Below are 20,891 nucleotides of genomic sequence, written 5' to 3'. Positions count from 1 at the left end.
GACATGATAAGTAATGTTTAGTACGACAAAGTTACTATCAACGTAGCTAGTATACACAAGTATGAATTTTAAAGTCTCTTCTGTCAGTGTATACACATTATTTGTTTAACATTAATATGAATCGATATGAATGAAGATAAAAATGTATATAATAACGAGACACAGAAACAGATTGATCTCGCATTTGGCGTGAGGAACTAGCGGACAATCAGTTTTCAGGGAGGTCCACGTGTAGCCCGCGAAGATTTATTTCGGACGTAAGCCGCGCCGTGCCAAATCAAGCAAACTGTTGCCACTCTCGCGCAAATTGATATTTCTGGCAAGCGTGAAGCTCCATAGCCGGCTAAAATCGGGGAGGAATGTCGAGTCGATCAAAATAGACGAGAGATCGACGCCGGTCGAAACGACGCCGAGTGGAAGGAACCTGCTTCAGAACGGAAGACGAATGCCAAACGTTAAGTAATATCTCGAGCACTTTTCCTGAGAAATTCGGTGTATCCCAGCTACGATCTTACATCCGGGGCAAAAGCTGCTGGCGTTACGAATAAGTGTCGGTAATTTTCTGGAAACGCCGTAATAACTCGCTTGCTACAGTTATCATTATTCCTAGTATGATTGCAGCTATATTAATGCTACTCATATGCGATACGATTATTTAGAACAGCCAGAGCTCTGTCATTACTATCGTTAGAAATTCGTACTATGATTAATTTATTACCAACGGTGATTTAATTTTGGAAAAAAGGAGAAAAATGTCTGGAACAGTTGCGCGAATGATAAAGAGTAGAAATAAGTTTGTTACACTTTCGACCAAAGAATATCCAGTAATAGTGGAAAGTATAAAACTTGCATCAAAGAAATCGTGTAAGCTTTTAACTATATATTTTACAGAAAAAGCTAACGCGTAACTATTTGCCCCCTTCCCTCAAAAAATAGTTTGCTCGCCTTTGGCAACTTTTTGAAAATTTTAATCAAAAGTGCCGTACCTCCAGAATTCTCTCTACGCGGAAGTTAGATCGATACGTAACGCGAACTCGTGCCCGCGCAAATCACTAAAAACAACAAGCCGCAAAGAACAACGTAAGTAAAACACTCGTCCGCAAGTTTCGAATTCTCGAATCTTATTGGTGAACCGAACAACCGAGAAATTCGTGAAAACTTGACCGATCCACAACTGCAAACTTCGACTAGAAAGGCTCACGGAGTTTGATGGAAGGTTAAAGCTGAATTACTTTTGCAGAAATAATGCAACGATATTTAACGTTAGATTCTATGCCGAATCGATAGTTGACAATGTACAATTTCCTCGCTAAATCACCTTTCTCCGGCGGTAGAATCGATCGTCGCGCGGTTTAAGAATCGACCATGCTTTTAGTATAATTCTACATTTCGCACGCCTGTAGCGTGTAAATCTTCTTCTAATTGATATACGCACACCAAAATCAACGTTCCCGCGAGCATCTTCCACTGCGTTAAAAAAGAATTCCCAAAAGACGAGTACAGAAGAAAAAAGGAACGATTTCACTATTAATTTTTGGTAGAAAAATCGTGAGGAAGTACGAGACCTCCGTAATCTCGCGGTCAAATTTACCTCCATTTGTTCAATCCTTTGCAATGCAATTTTCGTTTAATTAAAATTTAAATATACGGCGTTCTCGTTTTAACGTATTTAAACGTCAAATCACAAAGTACATGGAAAAATAGTACACTTGTCTGGAAATAGACTAATCTTTATTTTATAATCTTCCTCTCCGTCTCTTGACACTATAATACGAATGTCTAATTATAAGTATTGTCCATAGCCAGTGAATATATATAGTGGGCATATCCCTCTAAATTCAGAATATCGCCAATAAAAAAAAAAAGATGGAAAAAAAGAAGAAAAATAATGGCTATAGATGTATGTTTTATTATAATGTTACAAACAAATATTAAACGCAATTTGAAATGCTCTACGTTACGAAATATGAAAGATCGATCGTGTATGCACTTTACATATTTATATTATAAATAATGGCGACTAGTTAAAATATTTAAATTTCCACATCAAAATATCGTCGTAATACATCCATACAGATTTGACATCGATGTAGTACCCAGTTTCTATATTTCGAATTTCTTAAGAATCTTTACGCGTAGTTGCTTCCAATATCGTACTACAGAGTCCCTTTCATATCCTGTAATGACAAATTCCACGCCTAATACATGTATTTCGCGCTGGCTTCAATATTTGCTTATAATTTTCTAATAAAGCGTTTTAAAGGGTATATTTTTCCTTATTTTCATTCGTGCAATTTGTCTGGAAAGATTGAAAATATCCTGTGCAGTCAACGAGCCATGTAATTTATTGTATTTTCACGGCAAGTAATTTGCCATTTGCCTATGTATTTTACTCGAAATTTAAAGAAAGAAAGAAAATGAAATATGTACTGAGAATTTCGAAATGCTTTATTATTTTCAAAAAAAATCGTTTGAGGGTTAAAAATAATCGTGAGACTCGCGATGAGTCTGGAAACCGTATCTAGGTATTATGACAAGTTGTTTGGATCGATTTTCGAAACACGGGAACTGGGGATGGTACGTGTGTGGACGGAGCAAAAAATCGCAGCGATAGCCGGAGAAAAGCGCGACAACGGGCAAGAAATTCAATCTCGATCCTCTGTCGGTGAGGAAAAAAGGAGGAAAATGCGTCGCGGCGCCGGAGACACACAAATCATCGCTGATTTCCACGATGTGCCTGGACAAAGCAGCGTAATACGCGCTCTTTTGGCCGGCGTATTAGCCGGAGTTAAATTCAATTTGTCCAGGCCGAAGTAATCCTGGCGCAGAGAGAAAGAGAGAGGAACAAGAGGAAAAAACGTGAAAATCCGGGACGTCGTTGCATCGTAATAACCGAGTCGACAGGGAAACGAACCGGAAAAGCCGGACAACCCGAAAATCCAAATAAAATAGAAATTAAGTTAGGTTTTGTGAATTCAGACTCGAACTCTCGTTCGTTACGTTTTTACATTTCTCCTACTTTCGACAAAATTTTCACTGGATCACGAAAGTATTTGAGCGTTTACTGTAAAAAAACTATTATGTTCGTATCGCATATACTATAGGAGACCTTTATCTTTGTCACTTCTTTGGACATTAAAAAAATATTGATCCTCGTTACGTTATACCTTTTCTTTGTTAAGGAACTTCGTAGATTTATCAGCTATCCCTAAAAAGTTTTTCTATCTTTGGATCTAACAAGTATTTTCTCCAATCATAGTAAGTATATTAGAATGTTCCCCCATAGCCATCAAGTAGCATCGAAATTAGAAAACCGATAAAGATAGACTTATGTCTTTTTCCTGTGTTCTACGTATCTATGTATACTGATCAACTTTATGATAATAACGTATTATCAATAACAAAGAGAACCAGTTTTTAGAAAACTCGAAATTTTATACGGAAATCAGAGTCGCAACGAAACTAAAAGGTATCCGATATTTATACGGAACCTCTTCACAAATCAGCAAAGTTTCAAAAGACTTAGAGTCATCGCGACGAGGAAGAAAGTGGATACACTGTAGGAGAACTAAGAGAAAAGAAATAAAAGAGAAACAGTAGAAAGACCCTAACGAAAGGTGAATCGTCATTCCGAATCTCCCCAATTGCACTTCGAAAATTTCAGTTCGAAAGTGAGAAAGAATCCGGCATAATTCTAACGTTAGCAGGTACCTACGATCTATTTTAAAATTGTCATCGTGGATGAATAAATACTTCTGCTGTCATCGATTTACCGATACGTCTTACACGACGCCGTGTCTTGTCCGTTCTTTTAATTTTCCACCTTCCTATCCCATCTCTCTGCAACAACTCCGACAATTTTCAAATATATCCACCATGTATAATATAAGAAATCAAATGTAGAAGAAGTGGGGGAGAGGGAAGAAAAGAGAAAAGCTGGAAAAAATAGAAAACAGAAAATAAGAGGGAAAATAGCCGGCACCTTGTATTATCCGAATCGTTCCCGATCCTCGTCCTAGAAACGATTCACCACCAATAATTTCTCCCTCTCTTCTACACCCCTGCTCTCACTCTGTGCGTGTCTCTCTTTCTTTCTTTCTTTCTTTCTTTCTTTCTTTCTTTCTATCTCTCTCTCTCTTTTTCTCTCGTTCCTCTCTCCAGGCTGCATTTTTTCCCTTCCATTTTTCGCCTGGCAGGGCGTCGCTCTTTGTGCAGCCTGTACTGCGCCGGGGTTGCCGTTGGCTTTTCACCCGGACTGTACCACCCTACTGTTGTTAGGGGGGTGTGGGGAGACTAGGGGTGGTATATGATCGTGTATATACGCCGGCGGGAAAGTATTGTCGGCGCGCTCCACCTCTCCAATTTCTTACGAAAATCGTTTCAACCGTGAAAACATAGACGCATCGCGTGGATAACTATATCGAAAATTCGAGAAAATTCCTGGGATCACGCCCATCATTTTTGAAAAATTTCGTAGCACCGGTTAGGCCGGGGATAGATACGGAGAGATTTCTCTCTGGACAGTCGGCCTGGGACAAAACTCTTCCGGCCGATCGGAGTATATACGGCCCGGGGCGGCGGCGAGAGGGGCGAGCCTGGGAGGGAGAACCAGGGGATGGGGGGTACAATATGGGTTATCGAGGGGGCCCCACCCCCGGGGGAGAGCAGGGGCCCTCATTTTATTACCCAGGCTCCCATAGAGGTTCTCAACCTTCCCTCCCCGATCCTCGATGCTCTTCTCTTCTTTTCCTTTCCTTCGGCTGAACGTTCTTTGCTTCTCTCTCTCTCTCTCTTTCTCTCTCTTTTCTCTTCTCCGCTACTATTCTCTTCTCTTTTCTTGTCTTTTCGGCTTTCTTCCTCTCTCTCTCTCTCCCTCTCTCTACTACTACTGATCGATGCGAATATTTTCTACGAGATAATATTTTTCGGAATGAACGATGCGCGGGACAGCCAGCGGATGCGTTGATGAATAATTGCATGAATTTCTCCGCGTTATTTTCGCTCCGCGACTCGAACGAAAGCACCGGAATAGGTGTTTCGCAATTGAAAAGTTCGTCTCCGTAGATAATATTATTGGTCCATTTTTTAAGATTGTTTGAAATGGATTACTAACGAAAGGCACAGGGAGAAGAAACGACAAGTGTTCTTCTTAGAAGAAACTTATTATACGATATTCTATCAACTAATCCCAAATAAGAAATATGCCTTAAGTAAAAAAAAAAAAAATGCGTTACTGATACTTTCTTGAATGTATAAAAAATATTAAGAACATTAGCTATGTAGGTTAATGTAAATCGAGACAAATTAACGTAACCGCTACGTTATTCTTTCTACGTTTCTTACAAAACATCGCTGATTTACCGCGTATTTTCAAAAAACTTAAATTTATCGAGTTATTCCCTTCTACGACCATTTTATACTGAAATACTTGCGTTTCTCCAACAAGTAACGTCGAAGCACAAAACCAACGAAACGATCTTCGAATTCACGTAGAAACAGTTTTTGAAATAAGTGCGTATGAATTCTGTGTAATATTTCTTGAGAATAATGATCATAAGGCCTAGTGTCTAATTATCTAATGGAACACATCATCACCTTGAATTCTTCGTCGATAAAATACAAATCAATCATCTTGCATAAATGTCCTGGTCCTGTCCTTCGGTTAATTTACAAAACACCTTTTGAACAGTGTTGCAGAGTAATTTTCGACGCGAGTCGGGAAGAAAAATTTGCAAAGCGTTTACAGGCCCGTACCTATTCTTTCGTATCTTCTTATTTTTTCCTCCTTCCCACTGGTTTTTCTACGTTCCATCACTTTCTCTCCCTCCCGCGGCATAGTGGGAAAAGTTTTATGTAAACATCAGAGCCGCCCTTTACTTACGTGTACCTGACGATCTAGAGAGGAGGAAAAACAGCATCGTTCGAAGGATATGTTCAGGAAGAACAACTGGAATAATGTTTTTCTCCGTTTCCAATTTCCGAGTCCTTTTTGACCGTGCGATTCGTCTTCAAAATTAGAGGCTCACGAAAGTATTCCAACACTTGTAGACACCTTCTATGAATATATTACGTGTGTCTAAATTTCATTAGCACTGTTATGAGACACGATCTATCATCATTATGGTGATAAAGCTTGAAACAGATCTGAAAATATATATATATCTATATCTATATATATAGAAATTACAAGATATTTGAACGATCAACTATCCATTGTATTAATTAACATCAATATGTAGAGGAATCATATCTAACATTTATCACGATTTATACCTGCTAATTTTCTGCTAAATATATGGTTGAAATAACTATCTTGTAACTTGCGCATTTATTTTCGGATCGATTTCAAATATGACGACTCCAACTACGACAGTCGTGTCTGGCTGCAGTATCAATGAAATTTTTAAATGTTTCACGTAACACATACATACGATATAGACATGAAAATTTTCCACGGTAGGTGTTCAAATACTTTCATGAACCAATGTGTTTCTTTTCTTTGATCAAAACAACGCTATCGTTGTATCAAACACTGTTAATTTATCTCTTTCTGTCGTATACGAGCTTTTCATTTCGTTCGTCGTTCATCCGCCTCGATGAACCGCGTAAACTCGGAATTCGATCGAACGTTACGCATGATTTTTTACCAAAAACATGAACAAGCATGCCAGTATTCGAGAACGTGAACAGCAATTAGTCGATGAGAATAAATAACGAACGGTTCACGGATGGTTGGGCCTTCCATAAGCTTTCCATTTCCTGAAAATTTTATCGACGATGAATTAATATTCCGGTTATCCCTCCTGTTACTATTTTCTTCTCGATCTCGCGTGAAATTTGCGAAATTAGAATTCCCGCGCGATGTTCAACAGACATACGGCTTGTTTGGAAGGCTCTCGCGAATTCAACGAAACATCACGATGCGAAGTTTGAAGGGACGCACAGCAGGATCGCCGTGTTTCACGAAACGAGTCATCGAGCATGGAATTTCTCATCAGAGCTTTATTATCGGAGATTTACGTGATTTCGTCTGTTTCGATGCGACGCCGGAACGAGGACGGAGATAGAGAGCGCGGGCGCGGCAAAGGTAAAAAAAAATTGCAGGCCTGTGCAATATAGATTTTCACGATGAATGCCGGCGTCCGTGATGTTTAGTCGCCATACGAATGCTACCGTGGAGGCCGAGCTTGTTTTCAAATTAGAAATTTCGAGCCACGACTTGGACATTATTAAAAATTTCACCTCGCTTTTCCCGATATTACAACGCGTGCTTTTTTCCCGCCCCCTTGGAAAAATTATCAGGTCCGACAGGAAATATCGCGAAATATTGTGAAATCCCCGAGTTTTCACAATTTCCTTCGTAATAATGTTGCTCGTCGCGTATTGAATCGCTGCAGATGAAATGAATCCTTGACAAAACATTTGATATTTGTAATCAAATTATGATTCGACAGACTTGATACAGTTTGATCATTGTAAAATCAAAATTACGCTATTATACTTATTAAATTCTTGTTGTTTTATATAAAACAAACTAGCATGTAATTGACAAATGTATTTACTTTTTTTTAATTAAATATATACGTTAATTACATCGAAATATTGTTGGACGAACGAGATGAAAGTTGCCGCGGAATTGTTATTACGAAATAGACGAAATCATTTTTCTTGCTAGCTGGACGTGTCTTGAGGGGTCACGCTAGCCTGACGAAATACGATTATTTTGGCGAGGACAAAAAATGTGGGGAAGTGGAACGACTTCCGCGTATGAAACACGCGAAGGTGAATGTAGATGTCATCTGTCACGATGAAAAAGCGTTGTATCCTATGGCAGATAATGTGTTTCGTATTCGTCAAAGTGCACCGATGAAAATGGATGTCCTGATCTCGACGATATGTCACGAAATTACAACTCTGCAGCATTTCTACAATTATAATCGGAATTCGATCAGTCACGGTATCGTTCGAAAATTATTTCGCCCGCGAAATGCTCGCAAAAGTATACAAACACTTACAGGAAATTTTTATTGAAACATTTTAAAATCTCGCTAGCATTGTAAAGAGACTTGACTATCACGGTTGAAAAAAATATAAAATATAGAGATATTTTTAAAATAAAGTAATACATGCAAAATTGCAAGATGATACTTCCAAATAGAATTACAGTCGGGGTAATTGTACGACGATGAATAGCTTGCGCAACACAGCGTACATTATCTATTTGACAGGAGCGACAAATAAATTTTGTCCACAAGCAATTAAACAATCAATCGACACGCAACGACTTGCATATGGATTTTCAAAAAATACACCGGATACCGCGCGTAGAGGGGGAGAGATTCTATTTAATTACAGTTTCAATTTGCTATTCGTTCGCCGGACCTGACGTTTATCGAATTTAGTTTTATTTCCTTCGGCATGCGCTACAATGGAAAAAGTTCAAAAGTTCCTCGGCGCGCACACGCGATTTTCTATTAAAAATTTCCAAATAACGAACGCTTTTACCGGTGATTAAAACTTTTAAGCTCAACGCATTATCGATAAAAAAAATACAGTAACAGAGAATGGTTTGTTGATACGAATGATAGCAGACCATTTGTTTTGGGTAATTAAAAATAGAATACCGTTCGAAGAGCACAGGTACTCGAATTTAGTTTTGTGAAGAAAATAACGCCACGAGAAAGTATTGAAAGGAGAAAGCATGTACAACTTCCGGTCGCTTCGAACAAATCGTCGTTGGAAATCTTTTCTTGTCTGTCGATGAAGTCGCTTCGCAAGTTTCATTTTGTGTATATCATTGTCTATCGTAAAAATATTTCCATTTAGAGGGATCAAAAAGTCGATATTTCATTTGTTGAACGCTTTTAAAGTATATTTCTAAATTTCTACGTCTGAGTCAGATGAGATAACAAAAATTACGCTGTGTTTTCTCAGACTATAACAAAATGCGTATGAAATATTTTACAATTCCTACAAGGAGTTTATAGTTATTAACTGATTAGATATTTTTTACCTCAAAGGTCATTTACGTAAAAAATAGCGTTTCCAAATGTGAATAATTGCTTAAGCAAACTAAAATAAATTTCCAAAAACCGAAAGACGCATGTTCTATTGTCAGGAAAATTAAGAAAAAGAAGGCAAATCTGGTATTTTTGACGTGGCTAACGAAGAGGGAAGACCTGGGCGAATTTTATTCCATGCAACGTGACGAAGCTCGGTCAGGAAAGAAATGCTCTGCAGTTTCAACACGGTGAAGCGGAATGCGTGCAATATTTCTCTATATGTTGAGATTAGAGCTTCCGCACAGTCATGGAAGGGGGAGCAAAAAAAAAAAAAAATTGCGAATAATCGCAACCTAAACCTCTTGGCCGAGGTTGCGCTGGGATTTCGCAATTATTTCGCGATTCTCCAGTTCGACGATCGAATTTCACTGGAAATTCGGCTGATGCTAATTAGAAATTTGATCAAAACCGATGAAATTTACCTCACCGTTACAAAAATAAGGCTGATTCGTAGCAACGTGAAACGCCAATAGTTGAGTAATTGTAAATAAATAATATCGCGTACTACCAGATCGAGGCGGAATTCGGCGGATATCGCAAACTACTGCTTGTGTAAATGCAACGTTTCAATTGAAAAAGCCTTCGAATAAAATGAATTAACCAATTGAAATGGTAAGCTAGTTTTAAGATGCAAAAATGAAAGAAAGAAGGTTGTCTTAATACAAAAGAACGTGAATTTTATTCAAGATACGACGAAGAAAGTTCTAGGTAATAGAATAATTCATTTCAGATTTTGGAGCTGTCATTAGATAGAACCATAATCGTAAAACCGCAAACATACGTAAAAATTGAAATACATAATTTAATAATTAGATATTGAGGTGTCCCAAGACTTTCGCGCTAAAGCGTAAATACCATCTAACATGTATTTAAAGAGAGCGAAGTATTTTTACAAAATTATTCTCCTTCTAAGTCTATAAATAGTAATGTAAGCGATCAAATGAACAAAAGCGCGTCTTTTATTTTTACTGCAAATCTTCGCTCTGCTGTACCACAATATTGCTAATATATTTATTGAATGGATATTTCAGTATGTTTGAATTTTTCATTAATGAAATAGTTGCAATAGTAAAATTAGTATCGATTCGCCTAATGGTCTAAAGACATTCACGAATTAATTCTCAAATCTACTGTTTCCGAACGTCGAAACATAAGCTTGAAAGAAGCTTATAGCGCAATCGGATAGAGCACGGTGCGATGGGAGCGTAGCTCGCAGAGTCCAAAACATTTGAGATGGAATTAATGGTGAAACCGATGATAGGCCGAACGATTTTTTGCCATAATACATCGAACGATTTCGATACTTCGTTATTTGTTCGCGTGAACATTAGTGAATCTGAATATTCTATCTTGAGGGAACCTAGTAGGAAAAGGAGAAAATCGGGACAAAGAGGATAGAGAATAACCGAGTCAGCGTAGATGCTGATTTTAATTCGCCCCGCGTTCTACGCCCTTTCCCTCGTTTCTACCGGCTCAACCGGGCTCACTCCTTCTCGCTCCGTGCAAACCAACCCCCTGACACCCTCTCGACACGAATCTAACCCCAACGTAGGCGAAACTACGGCAAACTTCGCAGTGACGTACGCGAACAGATGCTCGACTAAAGATCCACTCGCGCTTTATCTCGATCTTTACATTTTCACCAGTATCTCTTCGTTTTCGAGAATCCTCGACTGTTACACAAAATATACAGTGAATCGCGAAAGTGTTCGGACATTCATTGAAATTCTTATAAATATATTATGTGCGCTATACGAATATATTTTGGAATATCATTAACGCTGTAACGAGATACATATATTTTCCTCAAATTATAGAACTTCTTTCGTGCCACCAATTTGTGTATTTCTAATAGATTTTTGTACCCCGACGAAACAATAATTTATATTCTCTCAATAACGTTCCAGTAAAATTTTTCACGTTATTACACTACTCGATCCTTAATGGGTTAATGAAATCACGAAAAATAGAAGTCGAAGTGTTGTAATGCACCATGCGCCTTCGTTGGCAGATTGTTGGTCCCAGGAGGGGCATGTCCGAGTGACAAATGCGTGGACGGATCGCCAAGAAACGAGAGAGTGGCTGTAGGAATGAAACGTAGGGCGCCAGACCAGGGTTCGCACGGGCCTGACGGAAGTCGGCGAAGAAACAGTGGTGAACCGTGCACACGCACGCTGACACGCTCGAGATCTGACGATAACGCGAGAAAACATGATTTATGAGGCAGGGACACGCCACGTCGTTTGCTCGAGTTCGCGAATGAGTGACCGAGAGTGAACAACCAGCTGGATGAACGAATGACGCGAAGAAAGAAGAAGAGAGTTGGCGGGGAGAGAACCGAGCGGGGCCAAAAAAGGATTGTGAGTAAAAAAGAAAATCGAGGGAAGCTAGAAGAAGAGAAGCGGCACGGGCGTATGTGGGCCAGAGTCGAGCAAAATTATCCGCAGGCTTAATAAATGATAGATAAACATTTGGATAGCCTTGATGCTCGGCCAGCTAATAATGATCGAGCTTTCGAGTGACTAATGACTTTCCTCGACTCGATCATCATCTACCGATGCTCTCTACCGAGCTACGATGATATTTTATTCAATACTGACTGGTCAAGGTCGTAGAGTATACAAAGGAGAAATTAGGTTCCTCGTGAATTAGACAGCTGAACGGAGCGAAACGAACTTCGGGAGCATATAGCCGAAATTGAGCATCATCCAGAGGAATTAATATTTGTGGCTCGTTCGAATGAACTACTCGCTTCGAAGTTGGATAGACAACGATAGAAAGATTCGTAAAGGTATTTAAAAAATGAAACAAAGTAGATCGAAAATAAGATCATGATAATTTTAATAAGGATGTTAATAACAATTGTAGAAAAGACGCACGAAAGTGAGGAGAAAAGGGATGAAAAGAAGTTGATTCGTTTCTTGGCGACTGAATGTTAATCGTGTATTTATATAATGAAATTAAAAATTCATAAAAAGTGGAGTTAATCGACGGTCGATCAGTTTGGTTGCTGGAGGGCTCAGTTTATAACGAATATTCAGGCCAAGATTCAGACTAAAAACAGTCTGACGACAGACACCTTAATTCTATTTGAATTTACTTTCAACGGCGATCAAGCATCGCACGTTTTTACACGTATAAAGCGGCAAAAAAAGGTAGACAGCTCAATCTAACGAAGGGGTTAATTGCAACGAGGTTTTTATGCTGATTGCTGCCACGCGACAAACGTAAACCGACGTGACGGACCGATAATATCGAGATCTCGAAAGCGAAGACCGGTTGTATCCGTTTGGTTCTCCGAGATTAATGAACGCGCTGCTCAAGTATCAGTGGCTCATTAAGACACATTAACCCCGGCCTCTTTTCCTTCCTTCTTTTTTCACGGTGCTTTGTCCTAATGGCGCATTGATCACTGTTCGCCCAAAGAAAAACGGGGCTCCTGGAGATTCACCGCAAAAAGAAGGACGGGAAAACATTCGCGTGCCTCTTAGCGCGACAAATGCGCTGTGATCAATTCGACGTGGGTTGTTAATCGATTCGAAGTGGTTTCGATACTTCTTCGGAGCCAGTTTTCGATTCATATCACTCCCGTGAAGAATTTCGTGCGTCTCCACATGTTTTTACTCGCCCTAACCTTTTCTCCTAACTTTGTCAAGATCAGCAGATACAGAGTGCCTGATTTTAATTCATTATCGGAAATATTTTGGAAAGTATACCGGATAGAAGAAAAAGCCGCTTGACAAATTCAGCCATACCACTTCGTACGCTACTTTGTTCAAAAATTCGTGAAGCTGCATAACCAACGTAACGAATTCGTTTAGATGTTCGTGTAATATCAAGTATCCAAAGACGCTGAATTGACTCGAAAAATTTTTCAATAAAGTCACACGTGATATGATATGATATCGCGACTCATCTCGTTATTTGTTATCATCTTCGAACAAAAATCTCATCTATGATATCAGGAAACGTAGGCATCCTACGAACTGTACTAGTGCCACTTTGAAATTAGAATCAACGTTAATATCATTGCCATTGAAATTAAAATATTAATAAAACCAACAAATTAGTAATTTATTTTGAGACTGATACCTTTCAGCAGGAAATAACAAACTACATCGATTAAGGTATTAACAATTATATGATTCCACTTAAAAACATCTAGTAACATCTTTCCTATATCCTGGCATGATTCACTTCCGAAAGAAAATTTCGATCGAAATATTTCCAATAACAGATTAGCTTATAATAGGACACCGTATATAATTCCCATTGACGAAGATGCAATAAGCCGATGATTTAATCGATTATCGAACTTTCCGCGTAGACTATCGCGGGCGAAGAGCGACGACGCGATTCGTCTTCGATACATTCCAAACGGCGATTGCCCGCGAAGATCGCATGAAGTCGAGCGATCTCTCCACAAAGAGTCTATTAATTCAGCTTGTCTGAAATCGACGGAAAACTCGATAGTCCAGGAACGAGACATGTGCGCCAACGATAATCCACGATTCACGAGGATTGTATCTTATCACTATTATCAGGCACCTCTGAAAGGAGAATAAGTTTATCTAGCCGCGTTGTATGGGCCAGGAAATTTTATAATGCATGGAATCGTGCCACGTATTCATGTATGACTCCCATCGTGTTTCCGCGAATTCCATCGATTTACCCCTTAAAGGCTATCACTTCGTACGAATCGTGTTTTAGCGTTGCAACTACTGCAAGCAATAATTCTCCTATTTCTCATTTGCTATTGAATAACAAAAAGTAACAGAAATCCACTTGCTTAATTTTATTAATCGAAGAATTTGCAATAGCAATATCGGCTGCAATATTTAAAATATCTTTCATTGAGAGAAAAAGACAGATGTATGCTTGTTGCTCGAAGCTTTCATATCAAAAGGTCCGACTACGAATTTATAACACATTTCCAAGTACGATTTAATTTCGTTGATTTACTCAAATTAATGGGCACTTTTAAAGTAAAATTTGTACTGCGTATTGCAATGAACTTCGATCTATGATAGCATTAAGGGTTAAAATCATGAATACGCTCGTCGTTTCGACAAACCAATCTCAGTCGAAGTTTATACGATAAAAATACAAATGTTCCTTCTTTTTATTCTTTGCCATGTATGGGATTAAAAAAACGGTGAAAAGAAAAACACATTGATCGAACAAGATAGATCTATCATTGTGTCAGCTTCTAAAAGGAAACCACGCTCGAGGTACGATGTTAGAACGCGTACTCCGCTCGTTCGTAATTCAATCTGATCAGAAACAAGGTTGCACAAACGGAAAGCAATTAATCATCCGCATAGTTTTCCCGTCCGTTAATACCTAGTCATCTGTCTAATCGGTTACCGTATCTACTAATGAACTTCCCTAACCTTTGCGCGAACTCTTTGTCTCTACGAAATATGCACGAAACTAGAAATGTCTCTAGAAAACCCCCCGTTTGACCTCCTATATATTTCTAATAATAGCTAAGACAGAAATCCTGGAACCAGTCATTTTAGCTAATTGGATATTTCTAATGCTACAAACAGCAAGGTATCGCGTATTCGTGTATTACTAGACTGAGGATTTTTATGCAAATTCGAGAATAGTTTAAAACGATAGAAACTCGCTAGAAAATTGTTTTACCCACGGTACATTGAATATTTTACATATTTTTCCATATTATGCGCATTCTATGCAATTTTGCATTCTCGCCGTAGTCTAAAATTCGTAATTTACTTATTTTTAACTTCTACAGTAGGAATAACTAGTACGATAGTATACAAAAAATATTTCGTTCCAATACTCATGAACAGTGGTCTCGTTATAAATTTACGAAACGTGACCGTTCAATGGGGCAAGTCTTATAATTACAGCTGCAAGATAAATAAATTAGAGTAAAAGGTAGAAAGAATAAACTCACCTCTGTACGCTGCTGTAACCTCTTGTTCAACTCGTAGAGCCTGTAGTCCGGCTGGCCAAAGTACGGAGTATGCCTCCTGGGGACAGGCAACGATCTGTCAGATCAGACCGATCGGTCATGTTAGGTGTGCTGTGTACAGTGTGTTCTCTGGTGTGGGTCGCGTGTCGCATGCATGTGGACCGAAGGGAGTTCAACATGCATCGTCGGACTTTCGTAAGCCGCCTGAAGCGGCCCAATGAATCGACGAAACACGTCGAACGTGGCACAGATTCGCGGCCCACCAAACTTACGACTTTCACCGAGGGGGGATCAACAATCGCGAACACACATACTCTATTTCCCGGTTATTCCGACTAAAAGAATACTGAGTTCTCCTCGAAACCGATTTCCAATAGTCCCGACTAATCGCATCGAACGGACCTTCGGTCGCTCGTCTAATTGGGACTACGTTAAGACGCAACTATGACGTGGTTTCAGCACGAAACTTCGTACAGACAGCAGAGACACGCGTCGATCATGTTTCACTGAAAGTTCGTCGAACTTGATCGCTTCATTCGAACTTTGAGTGTAGCGCTAAGGCGGGAGATTTAAATTATCGATCAAAAGAACGTGGACACTTGCTTGTTTTTATAAAAAGTAATTTAATTAGATTGTTTTATTATTAGAGCTACGGCAGAATATTGTAACGATATACGATAAAATTTGTCTTTTAAAGTTAATATACACTAGAAAGATCGATAACTGTAAGCGTTAAATGTTAGGGAGCAGTTCATTATTTTTAGTTCGTTTGTGCGTCTAACAATAGATAGGATAGAAAAGATTCTTCAAAATTAATACAGAGTCTATGAAGATTAATTTTAGCAATAATATTTAAAGCTACTAATAGTTGGACAAATTGTATGTTTATTTTTAATATATTACCGATAAGCGATTTTAGTTTCGTGTGATATACATGTATTGAATTCACAAGAATATCTTTTGAGCATCGATTTATCATTAGTTTATATACTTTAATGTAAACAGAATAAAAATGTCCACACACTTACGAGAAAAGGTATACGTGCTACTGAATCGTTCATTATTCTGTTAGTATTTGAAAAAAAATTGTAACGACCGTGCAACCCGGAATAGCATCCATGATCATGCCTATCGTGACCGAACTAACAGCGTAAATCAAATTTAATAAGCTCGTGCATGTCTTTCGGTTGCTTGGATCTGCACGCGTGTCAAACACCTGTTAGTGCCGCGATCGTTCAAACCGGGACTAAAATCTCGATACGCGCTGTCAGTTTACAAAACTAATTCTTTTGAAGAAACTTCGGTTAACTGGCACGATTAACGAAATCATTATAGAATAATAGCCGATAAAACTTTTAAAAAGATCCATAACTTATTATAATTTCACTGAAATCTACTGGTACGTATGATTCTATGATAAATGAGATCATGCATTCAATTTTAAAAACTATACTTAACCCTATCCTTCTCTTTCTATAAAATATGGAAAGTTTTTAAATAATTAATTTTAATATTCGATACAATTTTGTCACCTTTTGCATATTCCACGCTTTCTATCAATAAAGTATCCCGAAAACAAATATTTGAAGAGATAGAAACACGAGGAAAAAATGAAAAAACATAGGTAAAGAGATTGATGTAATTTGTAGTCTATATTATTATACTAGCGTGATCGCTGTTAAAAGAAAAATTCGTGGCGAAAAAGTTAACCGATTTCGAGGAGAAAACATCGATCTTACAAGGAAGAACGTTTCGTCGTTCAGATATTCGCAAAGTAATAAATTCATGGTTAGATGTTGCAACATAGACGAATATATGTGTGCTCATATCAGACGCAAAGTTCTAATTGAATATAAGAGTTGATTGTACAAAGGAAAGACCGTTGCACTGTAGCAGCGATAACAGCGTGTTTCGAGGGTCACGAATCGACTGGCTACACTGATATCGATCACCCTTGTGTCAGTGCGAACCGACTCTCTGTGTTGCGTCTTGTTGCTCGTGATCGTCTAAACTTCGTCGAAACTTTACGACTACGAAGTATCTTTCCAAAGGTTGCTATACACGCTGATCGCGATTCAACGTAGTCATTAGCATATATAAAATCTTTTCCCCTTGAATCCTGATAATTATCGAAAACCAAGATACATGCACATTATCCCACGGAAGTACTTGAACATTTACCATAGAAAACTTTTATGTAACAATTGTAACACATATTGATGTGTTATATAAAACGACCGAATGTGTAGCCAATTTGAAAATGTATATAGAAGTTATAATATCTACTTGGTAAAAGATTAATTTGCAATACGAATGATCGCTTTAAGTATAACATAATATAATTTAAAGATGGTCCCATTGAATATCGAGGCTTGTTAATATAATGGATAATTGACCGTTTAAATACTTTTGTGTTTAACGTACTAGATAATATTTTTGTGAGCTTGTATACATATATACGATCTATCTAGTTTTAGGGGTTTCTGAGCACAAAACGCGAATCTTATCGGTTTTCCATAAAACGTTGGCCGGCCAATAGCGCATTGGAAAGCACCGCGAAACGACAGACTAATTCTTGGAAATTGAATTTGCGCTGTAATGCCCGCTCGTAATACGGACAATTGATTGGTGGCATCAAAATATTAGCGTTCGACTGACTGGCGGCGGGCTACTGACAAGCGGGCCACCGTTCTCCGGAATTGTTATCGATTTTAATATCGGCACCGCTCCATTAACGCTGTTCACGCGCTCGCTAAAGTTACACGTGTTAGCCGCAATACACATCGAAGCGCATCGCGATCAAATAATTCGGTCACCTGATTTCATCTCGACTTTAACTTCCTCAACATCTCATCGCCACGAAGATCTTATGTTTTTAACGCGTTAACGATCACACATTGTCTTCTGGTAGAAGTTTAGTTTGAATTTTGGCAAAGATTTGGGAAGAATTTATGGCGCTATATTGTAGAAAATTTTACGGTATAGAAAATGTTGAAGTGGTCACCACTTCTAAGAAAACTCTACATCTGGTCTTTTTAGTTTTCTCAAGCACTGAAGCTATCGACAGCGTATAGACAATAGACTGGGACGAAGGCAGACCATAGACAGTAAACAGACGACGATGGCTTCGGGGTTTTCAGTTATAGGGTAACACTGCTAGCGTGCGGATCTGAACCAGCTCAAATTATATTCCTACTTGTACTTACGCTTCTGTATTAAAATATATTTTCTACTTTACAATTTATCCACGTGTGCCTCTGTTCATACATCCAATAACCTCAATAGAAAAGAATTTATAGCGCTACGTTGCAGAAAAAACTGACGATCCTCTAATTCTTATGATCTTATATTACAGAAAAATAGAGAGAAATAAAACTTTTCATAATACAATTAGCTAAATTTACACAAATAACCGTTACCCTATTTATCCGCTCGCCATCGCAGGGGATGATTTACAATAAACAGGAACGTTCGAATTAAGTTCCATGGTGTTAAGAAAACAAACAGACCTTGACAAAAATAATTCCTTCTTTAGAGAGTGGATTGGCGGAAAGAGTAAAACGAGCGATAAATATCCGAAATCGGGCACAGGGTACAGAGCGGCGAAGTTCCAGTTAGACACGAACAAGGCACGATACACGATGATGCTGAATGCCGGTGCGAAGATCGATCGTGCCAGAAAGAACTTGGCCTTTGCAGTCTCCGGAGAATCGCCGCCGTGGGACTTGACGACACGTCACAGCCCCTCATACGTGTATACGTGTGTGTACACACAGCAGGGTGAATTTACCACAGAAGGGTCGAGGCTCAAGGGTTGCAAGGCTAACCTACTGTCGCGCACGGTTCACCAGGGACGCGCTCGACAAATTTCTCGTCCCACTCGAGTCTCTGATTCATCTGGATCGCGAACAATCGTAAAGATATATATCTCTATCCTTCTTCCTTTTTCTTCCATGAAATTACTTCAGGTTTCTGAAGGAGAAATGGTTAAGGATAAAGTGTAAGGTTAAGAAAGGTTAACACACGCTCGTTTATAATTACCCAGCTTTTTTTAATCCGAGCTGTGCGAATACACATCGATCGTATATTAAAAAGTGCTAGGTTATGTATTTATTTATAAATAAACGAGGGGTTAATAATAAAAGACATGCGGTTACCGATAGGTCGAAGCTCAACTCGATCACCGTATTATTTTTTGCCGTGTATTTTTAAATTTTATTTACATCGCGTCACGAAATCTCTATACCTTCAAAAATATAGGTCATTGATTTTATACTCGTATATCAATGAAATTTTTGTCAAAATAGAAAAAAAAATAATACAGAACTTTACAATTTCAACGTAATAGATTCTTTTAACAGCACGGATACTAGAAACTCATTCTTTCTAAGGAAACAAAAAAAGAAGTCGTGTAAAACTGAAGTCGTATAGCTTAAGAATCAACCGAATGATCCAGAAATTTTCGATCCATGTTCTATCGAGGTATTACAGGAAAAAAGAGAATACAAAAGACAGTGATTTCAGAGTAATGGATTCTTTTAACAGGCAGCACACTGAGAACTCGTTGACAGATTCAGCTCGCAGCACGGCATAAAACAGAATCGAAACGCGCTAATTTAGCCGACAACGTAATTTCACGTGAGGCACGTACGCGGCGGTGTAGAGGCGTGCAATAATCCGAAACCGGCTCGCGTGGAGCGCACCAGTTCTCTCTCATTCAAGACGTGCCCGCCACGATCGAACTAATTAATTCGTCGCACGGCACACCGGCAGCTCGCTTCGTTCGCTCGCTCCCCGGAATTTTTTCCTCTTCTCTCCGGCCAACGATCGTGACAGATCGTTCCCCCGATACGGGACCAATCCGTTCAATGAAAAACTTTTAGTCGCGCGCGTGTCACAGTTTCCAGCCTGAATCAGAGGAAACCTTCTTTGAGACACAAGCATGCCAAAGTAAGAGAATTTCTTTATATGATCAAAACACGTACGTCGCGTCACGGTGAATTTAAACATTACACGTAGTAAAGAATCTGTCGTCTTTTACATGAAAGATCAATTTGTATATGTGTATACGATATGGGGTCTAATCTATTAATACGGAGCAAATCAGAATGTACATGACAGTTCCCGGTATGCGACAGGTCATTTTTCTTTGTTAGATATGGACGCGGTAATAGATGAATCTAATTACTAGACTAAGGACGCTTATGCAAATTTGTGTTTCCTAGAATTTCCTGAGAAATACGATGTATAAGAGAGCGATGGATTGTCTTATTAGAGAAATGTTGGAACGAGTGGAGTATGCATTTTTTTATGCATTTAGGCGAATTTTGAAGATATAAAGATGCATAGAGAAATACCTAAAATATTTTCTATTTCAATATTCTCTCTTTGGGATATTTTCCATTGTTCATATTCTCCATCTCGGATACCTAAACACCTAGTCTTTCAATTACATATTAATTACAACGAAGCATATTCGAAACTACCCTTCGAGGTAGAAACTAACGAAGAAATCAGTGCAACCTTCAGCGCAGTCAACAGTAAACCAACAAAACCTCCTCCATCCGATGCATCGACACACGAGACACTCACAAAACCATTCATCCATTTCCAACCGTTTACAACTCCCCGATCGGACATGTCCCAATTCACCGCTCCACCCTCTGTATCCAGTAAAACTTGAGGGCAGAAGCGCGAACGGGCACGAACGAGCAGCCAGGTATTCGCGACATCGTCGTCGCGGGATTTTCGATGGAGTTGCGGCGGGGTGCGGTCGTTATCAGGTCGTGAGAGTTAATAGGTTTAGTTGGCGCGGCTAATGGGCGTCCCGGCACGCCGGCAGGAATCAGCTGACCGGCCAGCTGGCCGTAGAAACGACGTCCAGG

The 20,891-nt window shown here is 39.0% G+C and overlaps 1 protein-coding gene across 5 annotated transcripts in view; it reads right to left on the bottom strand.

The window, feature by feature from the left end:
• Nucleotides 1–20,891, bottom strand: part of LOC100748882 (LIM domain-binding protein 2) — a 138,243-nt gene that overhangs the window by 8,031 nt on the left and 109,321 nt on the right. For 3 of the 5 annotated variants that reach the window (XM_033321185.1, XM_033321187.1, XM_024368241.2), the window contains exon 4: nt 14,989–15,082. In XM_033321185.1, the coding sequence (XP_033177076.1) occupies nt 14,989–15,082 (94 nt within the window). The remainder of the gene's footprint in view (nt 1–14,988; nt 15,083–20,891) is intronic. The other 2 variants (XM_033321188.1, XM_033321189.1) reach the window with 1 other exon arrangement.

The sequence above is a fragment of the Bombus impatiens genome, unplaced genomic scaffold, assembly GCF_000188095.3.
Source record: "Bombus impatiens unplaced genomic scaffold, BIMP_2.2 scf_0406, whole genome shotgun sequence".
Taxonomy (NCBI): Eukaryota; Metazoa; Arthropoda; class Insecta; order Hymenoptera; family Apidae; genus Bombus; species Bombus impatiens.
The sequence above is the reverse complement of the archived record's forward strand: the minus strand, read 5'-3'. Positions and strand labels throughout refer to the sequence as shown.